The sequence below is a fragment of the Tyto alba genome, unplaced genomic scaffold (genome assembly GCF_018691265.1).
Source record: "Tyto alba isolate M040663 unplaced genomic scaffold, T.alba_DEE_v4.0 Super-Scaffold_32, whole genome shotgun sequence".
Taxonomy (NCBI): domain Eukaryota; kingdom Metazoa; phylum Chordata; class Aves; order Strigiformes; family Tytonidae; genus Tyto; species Tyto alba.
Window position 1 is genome coordinate 2364869 of NW_024881307.1, and position 16518 is coordinate 2381386.

General features: G+C 45.4%; 1 protein-coding gene across 5 annotated transcripts in view; it reads left to right on the forward strand.

Moving 5' to 3' along the window:
- The first annotated feature begins 853 nt into the window (after positions 1 to 853).
- The window catches only part of FLI1 (Fli-1 proto-oncogene, ETS transcription factor), an 89558-nt gene continuing 73893 nt past the window's right edge, over positions 854 to 16518 (forward strand). The window contains exons 1-2 of one of the 5 annotated variants that reach the window (XM_032982248.2): positions 854 to 1198; positions 3253 to 3361. In XM_032982248.2, the coding sequence (XP_032838139.1) occupies positions 3296 to 3361 (66 nt within the window). In that variant the 5' untranslated portion in view covers positions 854 to 1198; positions 3253 to 3295. Of the gene's footprint in view, positions 1199 to 3252; positions 3362 to 14301; positions 14631 to 16518 lie in introns of those variants that run through there. The other 4 variants (XM_032982249.2, XM_042800575.1, XM_032982250.2 and 1 more) reach the window with 4 other exon arrangements.

The window sequence follows — 16518 nt, forward strand, 5'->3', positions numbered from 1 at the left end:
CGTCGACCAGAGAGTAAATTGTGTGCGGAGCTCTAGGCACGGCTCCCAAGTTGCCCTTTCACCCCTTCACTTTATATGTTCCTCTTATTAAGGAGAAAAATGTTTCAATATGTTGGAATTTGGGGCAAAGCCGGGAAGGAGAGAAAGAGAATAGAGAGTGGAAGGACATTTTCCAAATAGTTTTGGTAACCCTTCTGAGGGTTACATTTAAATTGATGTCGTACTAAAATCCCTAGAAGTTTCTTGCCCAGGTTAGTGCAAAATATTATCTGCGAACCCTTCTGAGATTACAATATGCACCAGAAACGTGACCCCGGGGGGGTGGGGGTGTATTGAAATCTCTGAATTAAAGAATATATCCCTGAAAACAATACATCTCTGAATTGTTTCCTTTCCCTCCCTAAACGCGTTTCTATGTGATAGGGTATTATTAAATCTGGAGGTTTCAGCTTGCAGAGATAAATGCTGAATTCTTGATCCAATAGAGAGAAGAGTTTCGAGACGATTTCATCTCCCTTTTCCAGCCGTGTACATCTGCAGCGTCGTCTGTCATGTTTTCAGTTCTGCTTCAGGGGGAAATGGGTTAACTGTTTGCAAGGTAAGAGTCAGGAAAAAAAGCTCAAAGTAAGGAACGATGATTTAAAAACGGATATTTGAAACTTCCTTATTTAAAAAGGGGATTTAAAGTAGCACTTGAGCTCCACTCAGCGTCTCTTTTCGGCTTGACTCCTCAGCAATATTTTTTAAAGAAAGTTGTAAATTTTTTTCTCTTTTTTTTTTTTTTTTTTTTTTTTTTTTCTTGTTCTTTAAAGTGGCGAGTAGCGCCAGGCGGGCTCATTGGGCGAAGATGTCACATAGCTATGATTAATCTGAGGGAGCAGCTGAAATATTGATAAGGGGGAAAACGGAAATCAAATGAAAAGTAGAGGGCATAGAAGAGAGGGAAAGGAAAGCACGTCCTGGAGCTGCGAGCATTACAGAAGCCCCCTGAGGAAATGCCTGGTTGATGCAGCCTGTCTGGATGGGCTGGGAATTTTAACTTCAGCGCTGCTTTGGATCTAACAAGTTTAATCTCTCTTCTTTGCAAAACTGCAGCAGCAGGGTAGTAATCCAGAACTGGTGGGGAGTTTTATTTTTGGTCTCAACCTGGATCTTTACAAACTGCTCTGCCACTGGTTGAGGGGAAAGGGTATAAAAGGTGAGTCATTTAAATAATAGTAATAAGAATAAGCAAGAGGCGAATCTAAAAGTAGTTTAAGAGGCCCTTTTATATTGCGGCTGATGCTGGCAGGGCAATACGATTGATAAATAATCCACAGCAGACTTCTTAAGACTGGTTCCAAATATGCAGATGTATTTATTTATATGAACATGCGTAATTATAAGAGGGAGGTAATCGGGGGTGGGGGGAGAGCTAATCAGGGGTAAAGAGGGGAGCAGGGGAAACTGATATGTGAATCCTTGACCCTAGAAAATTTACTGGCTAAGCAAAATTACCTTGTCCCTCAACTCTGTCTACCCCCACCCCCCGTTGCAAGTTCAGAAGCAAAAGAAACTGGAATGTGTTAGGAGGGAGGACGACAGAAAAAAAAGTATTGTACTTATCAGAAACACATTGTCGATTTTATAATCAGTTGCCCTTCTGTGCCAGCTGGCCGAGTAATAAATGCTTTAAAAATCAATAAAGGCGGGGGGGTGGGTTACATGCACATAGCGAACTTTTCCAGAATTGTTGGGCTGTGGGGTTTGGGTTTGTTGGTTTGGGTTGTTTTTTTTGGCTTTCTTTCTCTCTCTTTTTTTTTTTTTTTTTTTAAAAAAAATGAGCAGATGTTTCAAAGCAAGCCGGTGGCGCTGGCTCTGGGGGCACGGAGGTGTTTCCCTGGCATTGCGGGGGGCGAGGAAGGGCGCTCCCCGGGGCTCCCGGGCGGCTCCCGGGCTGCGGGCGCGGGCAGCTTCAGTCAGCCAACCAAGGACAGGTCCTGATGGTCCTGATTCACCGGCGCTGTCTGGGTTCTGTTAGAGCTGGGCAAACTGAACTAGCTGCAGAGTTAGGACCCCACACCTTTTCCTGAAAACCTTGAGGGGAAAAAGAAAAAAAAAAAAAAAACAACAAACCCAAAACCACCCAACCCAGGAGTATTGATCACTTGTGCGCGACTCTTTCTTATCCTGAAGTATAATTTTTCCATAGCAGATTTCTAACTTTTCCCTTCCCACCCCTGGAAAATGGGACCGTTAGAATAGCAGCAGCACTTACGACCTGCATGCTAAGGTCGAGGGGAGGGGGGAGGCTCGTGCTTCTTAACGATGCACTAATTACAGTAAACTAATCGCTTTCTGACGCTTTTCAGGGGGACTAAAGATCCTGAAAGGAGCGGGTAGAAAAACTAGTTGTCGGATATTTTAGTGACTGCAGATTTATTTTCCCACACACCATTACATTTTTCACGATCGTTGTTAATCTCTACATCTCTGTAGTGATGACTTGGGGGGTGGGGGGGGAGAGTCAAAAAAACCTCTTCATCAGGAGATCATCAAGTCTTGGAAGTACAGAAAAACAGATGTACTGCATTGATGCAAGCCTGAGATAAAGCACAGCTATGTTTGACTGAGTAACGGCACTATCCAAAATAGAAGGGCTGAGATTGACAACACTGGGGTTTTTTTATTGCTATTTGGAATGATACTTCCGTTCGCCTTTTTTTTTTTTTTTAATTTATTGTTTAATTATTATTGGTGAGAAAGGTTCTTTAAATCAATAGAGGCCGGCAGGTTAATGGCTCGGAATGGTTTCAATGAGTCACGAAAGGCAACTGCCCTTCATTTAGACCAAGTGAAACCCTTGGATACAAGTCAATAGGGTTAACTAGTCTCGACATGAAAACATGAGTATTTCAGCTGGCTTTTAATTGTTGGCTAAGAAATTCAGTTAATCAAATGTCAAACATTTCCCTCTGCTTTGGTCAAAAGTGAAGAAGGCTCTTTTCCTGAGGGGGCAGGCAGGAATCCAAAAGCAAAACCAAACTGTTGTTAAAGCATAGAAATAAAACCCTGCTTTATGAAGTCCTGTCTATTACTTGACTTTTAGTTGCTGTGGTGGACATTTTTCTGTGTCTTTTAAAAGGTACACTTAAATGCTTGATCACTTCTCTTTAAATTTTATTACTAATCTTACTTTTAAACAACGCTCTGTTTCTTTACTTTTCTATATGCATATATATGACTTGATATTTTTTATTATTATTATTTCAGGTCAATTTTAGGACCTTTTAATATATCTATTAAACAAGTAAGGATGTTTCAGACTGTACCAGACACTTCGTCTTACGTCAAGGTAAGACATGACAGCATCTTTAAACAGGTAATGTCAAAAATTACAATCCTCCAAAATTCACGATCGTTTGTATTAGTTGAAAATCTCATTCCTGTTCTCACTGAATTTAGCAGAAAAAAAAATAATCCTCTACCTTCAGTGGGAGAGGGGTTGAAGTCTCAAGTATCAGAGTTATCATTCTGGAAATATGCAGGGTTGAGTCAAAAGTTGTATCACCAGGGACCAACAATATGTTAAAGTGGTCTGCGTAATGCATTGATGCTTGGTTTGATGGGTTATACTATAACTAGTATTATAGTGAGGGTGTCCTGAATTACATTATAGTAGTGGCTTGTTTCTCTGAAACCAATATGATGGTGGTGGTGTGCTACCAATGTTATAACATAGTGGTTTCTTAAATTGGCTTCCAATTTTCTGATTTCCTAGATACCATTTAGTCTTGAACCAGAGCTAAATTTCATTTAATATCCCCCTACTTCTCTGCTGCGCCGACTACTGAATTCAATATGCGAGATGATATGTGAAGTTATGTTTTTTGAAAGGTATATTGCAAAATGGATTTAGAAAGGAAAAAATATTTAATGAGTTAAACGAAAACATCTCTTCCAGTTACTGAAGAAGTGGATTGTCACACCAGGCAATGCAATATAATACTGGGATTTCCTTCAGAGTGTTACTTATGGTTTCCCTTGAGCAATGCTTCCATACAGTTTAGTAGGCAAACTGACTTCAGCTGGTACTTCAGTTGGTTTTACTGATAATGGCTAATGCCAGATACTACAAATCATACTCTATAAATAGTTGTTTGTATATATCTTTTTTTTAAAGTTAAAAAAAAAAAAAAAAAAGGATCTTTAGAATGTATTTTGATGGGCCTGTTCTGCCTCTTTTTCATAAGATTAAAAAAAATACCAAAGAAGGGTTGGCACAGCCTTGTCCCTTTATAACTCAATTGAGTACTCTATTATATTTGACATCATATAGGTTTTTTTCCACAACAGTTCCCAAGAATGTAAATAAACCAAGCCTGGGACATCTGGGTTACACGTTTAAGGCAAACCCTGCATGCAACAGCACTTAGAGAAAATCTAAAACACAAGCCTCTTCTCTCCCAGGCTGAAGAAACACAGAAGGGTGTTAACTAGAGCTGGGTGGATAATTTGTAATGAATAATTTATTACAGGAATTTAGTCTCTTTTTTTTTTTTTCCCTTAGTCAATGATCCATGCGCCAGTTGTGATTTTCATGTACATACACATTATTGGAATTGATTCACTGAATGATTTCTGTATATAATCCCTAGACTATGGCTCATTTTGCAGGCAGTTTGTTAGGAGCATTAGTATATGAAATGTAAGTTTGGTGGGATGACTCCCAGGTCATGTGGCATTACTTGTATTCCCTGATTGGGTGAATTTGTGCAGCTCTCTGGACCAGGTTTCTAGAGCAAATCCAACCAGAAATTATCAAGATTGTGCATTCAGTTAATATCCCCCCAAATCACGCTCCTAGCTCAGCATTTCAGGGAATGTTGGTGATTTAATTTTGCTTATTAAATTTGTATAGCTTTGGACCAGATTCTGGAATAATAGAAACTGTGGAAAACAAATGAAATTCAAGTCTCACAAAAGCAATTTCCCTCAAAGTTCAAATAGAGAAACATGTATATAGAGCCTATTTCCAGCTTTAGCATTAATTTCTCTTTGGAGTTCCTCTCCGTGGGAAATGATCTGAGATGTGTTCTGTTTACAATGAAGAAATGAAGGCCCTTTGACATCCTATATTATGGTATCATTGCCTTTTGTTGCAAGGCTAGATTCAGCTGCTGCTCCAGTTAGTAGCAAAATTCCTTTTGAATTAAGTGGAACCAAGATCCAGGCCTAAATAATTTAACATTCCAGCAGGATTGAGTGAGTCTGTCCATAACTGTGTCAGGATAGCCTTTTCATTAAGTACAATCCTGCAGGCAAAGTGCTTGGACAAAGTTCTTCTCTTCAAATAAGTATGTGTTTTATCCACCAGGAAGTACTCCTTGGGCTGGACTTATATCCAGTGTTTCAGCAGTGGAGGGATAAGTGAGCTGTGTAATGCTGATCTCTGCCTTTTATTACAACCCTTCATCATCAGCTGCCGTTATTTTAGGCAAGGACAATGTCTTTGGTATTTTGCCTGTAAAGCTTCATTCACACCACTGCCATTGGGGAAATGGCTTGTTCCTGTGCTTAAAAAACTCAACAGGGTTTTGACAGTAGTCTCTTAAGACTGATCCAAAGTCTTCTGAAGACAAAGGAAATATCTCCCACTGACTCTTAAAAGGTTGAAGTTGGGCAGTTTGGTACCAGTGGTGCAAAATGGCACCTGGGTAGCTCATTCAAACCAGTGAGGTTGTTCATAAAAGTAGGAACATGGTTAAATTCAGGAGAATTAGAACCTTAAGCACATGGGTTAGGTCAGTCTCTGGCCCATTTGAGTATGGTGACAGTTTCCACTGACTCCAACAAAGAGATTCCAACTGGCTTATTTATAACAGAGGTGGGATTGACTAATGATCTAGGCAGACAGTCGGGAAACGTGGGTACAGATCCAAACCCTGATGGAGTGGGCTTGGTGTTCCTGAGCAAGACACTTCAACTCTGTTCCTCCGTTTCTCCATCTTTAAAGTGTGGGTGGAAGTGCTGTGTAAGAACAAGGCGCTGGTCAAATTTAGGCAGCACCTGCCTTCTGCTTCCCCATGTTGGTCTTTGAGGACTTCCTAACTTGTGGTGAGCAAGAAGTTTGAAAAGCAGGAGCTTAAGTTCCAATGCCCCTCTCTTCCCAGGTATTATTAGTATTAGTATTAGTATTATTTTCCTTCATGTCATTCCTTCAAAAAAACTTATTTGCTTGTCCCGTGAGAGGGAGAAGCATTTTATTTATTACTTCTGTGGGTTCTCAGCTGATGATGTGTACACCATCCCCATTACAGAGCAGAAAAAGCAGAATTAGGTTCCATGTCTTCTATAAATCCTCTTCCACAGACACACCATGTATATAAACTTTATACTTATTCTGTACCTTGTACCAAAAAATGCCTTGTCTCTATGTGTTGTAGATGAGAGGGGGTTGCTAGCAGGGTGTTCCACAGGAGCTCTGAGAGGGAACAAATTCACTGTTGTACCCCTGGGGTACAAAATAGCCTATGGCCACCTTCAGGCCATACTGTTTTTCTTGTCATGGCTTTCAAAATGCAAAAAGAAGGTGTGGGGACAGGTAGCTGGAGGAGGAAGAGGAGGATTTAGTTTTTAAAATGGTTTGTTTTAACAAGGATGGCTTATTTTGAGTCATACTGGCAAAGTTCAGCTTCTTGGTGTTGTAACTTTGATTTCCATCACAATCAAATAGGACGTATGGATCTGTACCTCAAGCCCTGTTAAAAAACCCTACATAATCTCATGACAGGACCATGCAATCTTCTCTCTCATATACACTTCTTGTATTGGCCTTAACGTGATGGAGGGGTAGGAAATCATAGATATAAAAAATAATTTTGATCTGTACTGGTTTATTCTATATAACTGATAAGGTATTTTTATTCCTTATACAGTTATGGGACTTACTGATCTGCAAGTACTTAATAATTTACAGTATATCAGAGGGTGCTAATCTCATCTAAACATGAGTATTTGACTTTAGAGAATGAAACATGTAATATAATTAGGAAATTAAATTTTAAAAGACATCACTGGAATCCTGACTGTAGGAATATGGAAAGAATTAAGGCTATAAGCAAAGCAACATGACCTCGGAATACTGAATTTTTAATTACTAACATTGCCACAAGCTACTCCGGGCCCCAGAAGACTTCACTCCCCTTCTGCACTGCCAGTTTGTGGTTTACTCCGTGTGTAAAGGCGGTTTAAGGATAATTTTGGGGGTGTGTTATTCACCCGCGCTTTCCTTCTGCGGCAACATCCAAACACTTATCTCCTATCGCTCCCCTCCTCGCAAAGAGAAAGTCATTGCTTCTGCTTTCAGTTCCCCCGCCTGTAAACACACCTCCTGCCCCCCAAGGCAGCGCCTGAAGCTTTCGGGCCTCTGCAGAGCATCCTGAGGCTGGGGGGAACCCTCTTTTCCTGGAGCCCCTTTTCCAGCAGCCAGCTCTGCCGGCTTGAGACAAGACCCGCTGGGTCAAGCCCCTGGGCCTGTGCAGGAGCAGCAGAAACTCTCCATCACACGGGAGAAGGTATCCTGGCATCCCCCCGCTTCCCCCTCCTTCCCTCTGCCACGCCTGGCATGATATTTAAAACAGTTTCCCGAGGTGAGGGGGATATTTCAAGCAGTCCCTCCCCCAAACTGCTCAGGTAACCTGCTGGGACGCCTTGGACCCCTGCAAACCCTTGCGGGGAGGAGGTGTGCTCGCTTCCCACTCTGACCCCCCAGGAGTTTTGGGGAACAGTCGCAAAGCAACTGCATGTTCCCGGTCTCTGGCCTTTGAACGGGCATGGCACTGGGCTTTCCTCCGGGAAGGAGCCACCGTGCAAGCACGGGGCTTCTCCCTTGAAAAATGGATTTCATGCAGCCATAACGTTTGTGGGGCCGTACAAAGCAGGATATTCATGGAGGCAAAATAGTCTGGGTGGCTGGAAACAATATTTGGTTTGTTCTTGCTTTCACTCTGCCTGGAAAGTTTACAGAAGCCCTGAAGAGAGAGGGGGGTTTATTTTTTTTTTTTTTATTTTTTTTTTTTAAGGACAAAACAGTGAGATTTTCTTTGGGGCAGGCAATAGGGAGGCTACTGAGAATCCCGGACACATTATCTTTCCTGCAGAACAGTAGCAGCCAGCGGCTGCTCGGGGACAACAGGTTGCGAGCAATGAATATCCCATTATTTCAGTTTTTTACATCAGAAATCTCGCAGAGGAGATGGTTCCTGCTGAATCAGCTGGGGGGAAGGCGCCGCAGAGGAACCTGTACACGGGCCATCCCACAGGTGCTCAGGGACCCACGCATGCTGGAAATGCAGCTGCGTGGAGCTGACAGAAACTTGCACCACGCTCTTAAGAACAGCTAGACCCGTAGCCTGGCAGAAATGGGACAATCAAAGACTTCGTGGACTGGTATTTCCCCAGTTCAGGTAGTATTATTCCTACTGAGAGCATCCTCTAGCGTATTATCCGTTTCTGCCTCTTTTTTTTTTTTTTTTTTCCCCTTCAATTCCCGGCGTCCCACAGAATTTCAGTTCCTCCCACTCGGGCTCGGGACGGGACCAGGCACCTCCAGAGAAGGTGGGAATTGCAGGAGCTTTGTCGGCACAGGCAGAGTGGGCAGAAGCTGCTGTGAACTCTTACGTCATTCTCACACTTCGTGATAATTAATCTACGCATATACCAAAACGTTCTCCTTTTTTTTTTTTGGGGGGGGGGGGGGGGCGGGGGATGCTCATTTATTCAGGCAGAAACGCTGCTAAATTTTTAGCAGGTCGTTGGTTAATGCCTTATGACAGCTCGGGGCTTGAGGATTTAGTTCTTGTTTGCACCTACCCCTCGATTTTAAACAGAAAAATCCCTTTTCATTTCCCTGTGTCTGGCGAACTCCGCCTGACTGCTTTTCCCTTGCTCAACCCTAGTGCTGCGTGGGGAAGGGCTGGCATTGTTTCTTCCCCTCTTTACCTTCAAGACATGGTTTGATTTTTAAGTCGAGAAGGTGTGAGAAAAGTTGTTTCTCTCCTGGAAATGAAGCAATTTTGGAGCTTTCTAAAATAAGCCAGGCTCTCGGTCACAAGGAACAAGGTTTTACAGTAACTCCCGCCTTTAGACAGCAGCATTCAAGCAACCAACCCCCTTCCCCAACTCTGCGACCTTCTAATGGCTCCATTCTTTCACAATTTACAGAAAAACGCCCCCCACCAATACGCTGGATCCAGGAAATTTTGTATTCCAGCCCTTCCTATGTTCTCCCAGCCCTGTGTTTAGAAAGAGAGGAGGTATGGAGGGAAAGGGGAGCAAAAAGGGAAGAAAAAGAAAGTGAATGCTAAGGGGGAAAAATGCTTTAAATCATTCCTACAAATCTCCAAATATATGAAGTCTGAGGGAACAAATTCAAAGCAGGCACGGACGCCTGAAGAGAAGTTAGAGAGAAATATTCTGTTCCATTCAAGCGCATCAAGGGTCTAGCTGAAGTCTTGTTTGGCTAAGGTCAGACGAGACTGGGTTCTCCAATAAAAATAAATCTCAAATTAATTATGGCCTCAAGCGAGGGGCCAGACGTTTGGAGCTAGTGCACTGCAGTCTGTTTTTTTGGCCTTCAGTATTTTTGTGTTTTTGTGCCTTAGCTTTTCAATAATTGCGGGATGGGGGAGGAAGGGAGGGCGGGGGCTGTTTTATTGGGACATGGAGCTCAAATAAAACTAGCCAGGACACTGTTCACTCCACTCTTCGCCTAATTGCGATGCAGCTTCAAAGCTACTGCATCTTCTCCACACCACTTTTAAGACATTATGTTTTACTTAGTACCGATTAGCAGTGAATAACTTTCCGGCTTCAAGTTCCCAAATCCCATGGGCTGTTCCTGTAGACCAAGAGATAGGAGGGACCCGATCCTTCCGTTGTGGGGCTAGAAAACTCTCCTGGTTCCTTATTATGGCTGTAGCCGAAAAGCAGAGGCTTGCCCAATTAGTTTAGTTTGGAATTGGGATTCGTTTCTGGGGATGAAATCCCAGGGCTGTAGTTTGGGCTTTTTGCTTGTAAGAATGCAAGTTTAGAAAATAAACAAAACATGTTGCATTTTTCATTCTGCAACGGAGTCGGTGCCAGAGGAAACTCAGACCTAGAAATTTTAAACGTTCACTGAAATTGGTGGAGATTTTCCCTCTGGTAAGGACTGGAGCAGAATAGTCCTTGGCCTTCTGCAAATACAGCTCCGGGCAAAGAAGTATTGTAAATACTGTAAGTACATTTACAGATAATAGAATATATAGGAGGTTTTCTGTGTGTATAATCCACACAAGCAGCACACCTCACACAAGGTGTGTAAAAACATGTATAGAGAAAGCTAGCTCAAAAAAAAAAAAAAAAAAAAAAAAGGACACTGTCACAGTTAGTGGGTAGCTAGTGGGAAATGAGCCACTTTCTAGCGACAAAGTCAGGGCGTGGCTGCCGGTTTCTGGGGCTCCCCCTCCCCTATTTACCGCCTTAGTTCAAAGCCACAGTCCCAGGCTGGGGGTTAACGAGAGCTCAGCTGATGCTGGTCGGGTAAGAGAGGGGGAAATAAGGCAAACCCCTTCCCCGCCCTCCGAAAAGAATATTTCTAACGTGCAACTGAAGCCCGGGAAGGTTTTCGTTATATTTATTCTTACAGACTAACTAGACGGTTTTAATTATGAAGCGATGACCACTAATCCCGCGTGAATTGCAGACAGAAAACCGTGTCTTTGAGGTTATGTAGTCCCGCGAAGGACTGGCATTGAACTACACCGAGGGGTTAACTCCTTTGATACTGGACGTGAAATAGTCCCGGGCCAAATTACCCCCAGCGTGTCCTTATCAATATCGCTAGAATCACGCCAAACCCGGCGTTCTCACCTCCTCTCTGTGAGTCTGCAGTCGCTGTAACCTAATTCTAAGGACGAAGGGAAGAGGTGGGGACATGCCAAGCGCTTGAGATCAATATTGAACTAATTAAAAGCTTGGGTCGAAAATTTTGGTTCGTTCATTCTTAAGCGGAGTGAAAAAAAAAATAATAATTGAGGAGTAACTGATTTCTACCAGCCTGTCCCAATGTAAGCATTTGAAATCTTCCGTGGTTGCCAAGATCAAATGATTTTCCAGATGTCTGGTGGTAACCACATTAAACAGATCATAATTCCTTTACTGTATATACATATGCATCCGAAAGCTGAGCATCAGATTAAAAGTTGCGCACATTGATCAGCACCGTGCCTGGCGACGGCTTTGCTTTCCCCTCCTGCCTTTGCTCCCTTCCTCTCAAACAGTTAAATACCCAGAGTCACTGAACAATCACCTAGGATGATTCAGAGCTTGGCGCACGGAGTTTATGAATATTCCAGCCTTTTCCAAAAAGTTTGCGATAACTTCAAGGGTGGTTTTTTGGTTTGTTTGGTTTTGGGGATTTTTTTTTTTTTGTGTGTGTTTTTTTTTTGTTGTTGTTGTTGTTGTTGGGTTTTTTGTTTGTTTGTTTTTAGGAGGGGAGTTAAAAAAAAAAAAAAACAAACGTGAAGCAACGATTCTATTGTTACATTATTTGGGAGGAAAATAGTAGATTGTTTGGCTTGTCTGCTATAATGTTTAACAACTTCGCTCATTACCTTATCTCTTGGACTTTTCGCAAATCTTATTTTAGACCAAACACAAGAGGTAAAGCAGGGATCCACCCTGATGGACCTGATCTCACAAGTGACCCGAACAAGCTTCATTTCAAGTCATCCTCAGACATGCAAAATAAGCCCCTGGGGGTAATGGTGCCGGTCTAGCAATAAAATGCAGAGTTGGGCTCCTAAAATATCTCTAGGTGGGATGGAGGGGGGGCTGTTTGACATCTTCCAGCCTTTGGGAACCCTGGGGAGCCGCTGCGGGTCCCGGACTTGTCTGTTTCTCCAGCCCGGAGCTGGGGAAAGGGTGTTTTGCAAATGTTGGGCTCCTCTCCCATAAATTGGGCACGTTTTCAGGTGGTTTCTCCCCGCCGCTCTCAGCTCCCCGGCTCTCCCCCGCTGCCAGCCCGTCCAAGACCTGTCGGTCACGCAGCCTAAAACCAAAATGCTCTGTGAGGTCCGTGGATGACAGAAGCTTCTTCCAGGGTATTTTTTTCCCCCTTCCTTTCGCGGTTAAGATCCTCAGCCTGTCCTCTCCTTCACCCCCCACCCCCGTTGTTTTTCGGGGCTGGTAGCGAATGTTGTCTAGAGAGGAAACCATTTGGGTTTTGAAAGGATGCGTTTCACTCTTCCCTTTAACCTCTTGCTTTTCTGGTTGCTGCTACAGCCTGCCATGTGGTAACGCTGGAGGGGGAGTGGAGAAGAGAGTATTTGCGGGGCGGGGGGGGAAACAGAGGGCAGGGAAAAAGAAAGAGTAATGAGGACAGCAAAGGGTTAACCGTGATTTCTTTTAATTGAACTCCAGTTCTTGTGGCCCTAGGCAAGGGGGGACCTGACCCCGCTAGCAGCATCCAGATGTGCTGCTCTCCGGGGACCCCAGCGCAGACCCCGGGATTGGAAAGCAGACAGGGGGGAGGCCGGGGGTGGGGGGAGAGGGGAGGCGGTCGGGCTGTCCCCTCTGCTCCCCCCCTTCACCTCCCGGCTGCAGACGGCCTCAATCGCTGGCAAGCAGCAAGCCAAAACCTCCAGGTCTGGTCACGTTCAGTCCCGTGTCTGCATCTGAACTAAAAAATTGTAGCTGAATTGATGAGGCTAATTTCAGAGGAGGGGGGAGGGAGAGGAGGGAGGGGCAAGGGGGATCTAGTGCTCTCTCCTGCCAGCTTTGGTCTTGGAGAAATAAAGTATTAATAAGGCATCTCTGCCACAGCCGAGTAGAAACACTAGTGGCATTATTGCATTTCCCTTTTGGAAGGGGCGGGTGCAGAATAACTTTGGATATAATTTTTATTTCCCCCCCCCCTCCCCTCCCCGTGGTTGGACTAAAGACAGGGGGAAACAAAAAGACTGGACACAACTGGCACTGGACAAGGTAATCCTCTCCACCGAGAGATCTGACGTGCAGGAGTGTCCTCCTGCCTTGACACTTTTCTTTCTTGGCTTCACCCTCCTTTTATTCCACCCTCTGCTCTTTTCCTCGGGCTGCAGCAGTTTGCAGAAGTGGGGAATAAAGGACGCCCAAAGTGTTGCATGATGTGTTCCGCTGTTAGCTGCTTGTTATTTTTGCAAGGGAGGGGGGTAAACGGGTGAGCTGGACAGGCGGGTATTGTCTCCTTCCTTTCTTCGGGTCCTTTGCAGCTTTTCCCGGAAAAAGGAAAGCGCGTTTCTTTTCTGGTGATCGCTCCCGTTTGAATGAAAGAGAGAATTGCAAGTCAGGGGCTCGCCAGGTCGAAAATGAGATTTAAAGGCTGGTGGTTGGGTTTTTGCAGTGCCCATTCTGACACGGCATCCGGGAACGGAAAATTGAGCTGATTCTTGTAAATTTTTGTAATTTTTATCTTAGAAAGTGTTTGGGTGGGTTTGGTTTGTTTCAATTTTTTTTTTTTTTCTTTCCTGTCTGAGTGGGGTTTTAACAGCTTAGCGAGAAACTTGCGCTGTGAGAGGAGGCTGGGGAAAGTACTCCCAGCCCCTGCACCGAAATGGATGCACTTCCATCCACCTCAGCACCTTTGCTTCAGAACCCGAGATCCCAACCCCTCGAGACGGCCGGGAGCGAAGGGAAGGGGTGAAAGTGGAAAAGAGCTTCCACTTCCCTGCAGCCCCATTTCCAGCTTGTGTTTAATTGCTGGAGTCGTTTGTCTGTCTTGCATTATTGCACTTACCGCTCATTTCTGGCAGGGACTGGACCCCCGTCTCACGCTCCTTGTTGGGAGGCGTGAAGGAGCGGGGCCGAAGGATGTTTTAAATACGTTTTAATCGCCAGACTTTTTTAGTTTCTCTCTCTGCCTGCCGCGACCGAATTGTATTTACGGTTTTCTCCCCTTAATTTTTGCCTGTGACTGGAAAACGCATTAATAAAAAAATCTGTGGGAAGAGACGGAAATTCAGTGAGTCAGGCTAAAGCTTCTCCAGCCAAAAGAAAAAAAAAAAAAAAAAAAACAACCAAAACTGCAAAAAACATGTTAAACTAAACTGTGGGATGACACACGGCGCTCTCTAATACGGTCTGGGGTGCAAGGCAAGGTCTGCGTTGGACTGGCTGCCCTAGCGACAAACAAGAGCTGACAGAGGTAGCTATTGTTCTGCCCCTTCTTATCTAAATGGAACAAATATCCTGTATGTAAAATATATATATATTTTCATCAAGAAGGCAGGACCAGTGGAGAGACGAAAGTTTCCTCCTCGAGTGACTTCACTTCCCAAAATTAGCAGAAAAAAACGTTTCATCCGGTTAACTGTCTCTTTTTCGCTCTGCTGCAACAACCAAAGTTAAAAAAAGAGAGAGACAGAGCGAGAGGGAGGGTGGGAGAGGGAGAGAGGAGGAGAGGGGGTACAGAGAGAAAAGCAAAACCGCTGGAAGGCCAGGGAGAAAAGCGAAAAGAGAGAGAAGGATAAAAAACTTCAGGAGGCTTCGGTTGCAGGCTAAACCGGGTCAATGTGTGGAATATTGCTGGTACCGGCTGGAAGTTATTCTAGATGGACGGCACTATTAAGGTAAGGGGGGCAGGAAGGGCTGGGGGACCTCTCCAGCCGGGGGGGCACTGGGAAGGGGCGCGGGGGCTGGGGTCCGGCTCCGTCCCTCCGCCCCGGAGCTGCCGGTCTCTCCTCCTCCTCCTCTTCCTCCTCCTCCTCGTCCTCCGGCGCAGCCTGACGGGGCTCTCCCCTTCACCTCCCCGCTGCCTCGGGGGCTTCGCAGCCGGGAGGGAGCCGGCCGACGGTGCGGGGCCAGCCGCCTCCCTGTCCCCCCAACCCTCCCACCCCCCTAAACCCGGGGAGGGGGGACCGAGGAGGGGCCCCCGAGACCTACCCGGGCGCCGGCGGAAAGGCAGTGACAGCTCGCCCGGGGCTGCGAGGCGCCGCGGGGAGCGGGGGGGAGGCTGGGGCCGGCGGCGAGAGTGGCTCCGAGCCGGCCCCACATGTGTGTCCCCGGCTCTGATTTCCTCGTCCGGCCCTGCTTGAAGTGCACCGCTGGTTCTGGTGGTGGCCCGTGTGTTTCCTCCCGCCGTTTTTTTGGGGGGAGGGGGGAGAAAGCAAAAGATGGGGCTGTTTGGAGGAGAAACAGCACCCTAGCTTGGGGTGAGGCAGGGGGAAGGGGAAGCAAAGAATGTGGCAAAAAACCACGAACATAACCAGCCTCTGGTGGCCTTGAGCAACCGAGGAACGCTGGTGGGACATGAAGAGTGGTTCCCCCTTCTTTCCCCCCATCCAACCGGCTGGTCCTTCAGCCTCTGCAAGGATAAACCAAGCCTTTCCCGAGCCCCTTGAGGTGACTCGTGCTGCTTCTCACAGCCTAAGCAGCAGAGGGTCGGCTTTCTTGCTTTGGGGTACCCTTGTGCAATTCTCAAGGGTTCTTCTTGAGGGAGCGCTACAGTACAGAAGCAGCTTGAACAGAAGAGCCTTGAAGAGAGAGAGCTGTGGGTGTGTTTGGGTTGGAGGATTTCGAAAGATGCCTATCGCCTGGGTGGGGTGTTGATCTCTTCTTAAAAGTCTTTTTTTTTTTTTTTTTTTTTTTTTTTGTGTATTTTTTATTCTTTTTTTTTTTTTTTTTGCTGACCTGGGACGAAAGAAGCTGCAAACTGGCAGGAACTGAAACTTTCTCCCTTAGATTGCAGCTTGTGACAAGTGCACTGTTTGGAAGGGTCTCAAAAGAAGGGGGAGGGAAGAAGATGGGCAGGAAGAGAAAATGGAAAGAGGAAAGAAAGAGGGAACGAAAGGGTGAATGTCAGAAAGAAGGAGAGAAAGCAGGAGCTTTGAAAGCACAAAATTTGGGAGGTATGGCAGGAATAAGACAAGTTTCCCCCCCCCACCTCCTCAGATCTGTAGCAAAAGTAACCCGGGCCTCATTCAGGATACGTTTAGTGCACCACAACTTTCTTTGATTTGTGGAGCCCTAAATATTGTGCAGTGAAAGTGCAGAAATTTCCCATCTGTACATTTGCTGCAGTGCACACATGGACTTGCTTTCCTGCACAGGCCATGAGCCCCCGTGCACCACTCTCTGAAAGGTGCTGAAGTATTCCCACGACCCACGTAGCTCATGGTGCCTACCGGGAGCTCCTCCTCTCCCCAGTCACCCCGTGTTGCAAAGTATTATTGCTATCCCCTCCCCAGCCCCCCCCCGGTTTGGAGATGAGGAACTGCAATACTTAGCAGCTTAGGCCTACAGTCACGTTGGGGAGGCTGTGGTGAAAGGAGGAACTCAGCCACATCCCAGGTCACTGCCCCAGCTCCTGGATCTGCCCACTGACTGCTATGCAACCTTTTCTTATATTGTCCTGCTCCACCTGTAGTCCAGAAATAATTTGACTGTTTTTGCTAGGAGAGTCAGGGTCCAGATATATCAGACTCTCCTCTTGGGTTCATTTACTGAGTGATTCCAGGA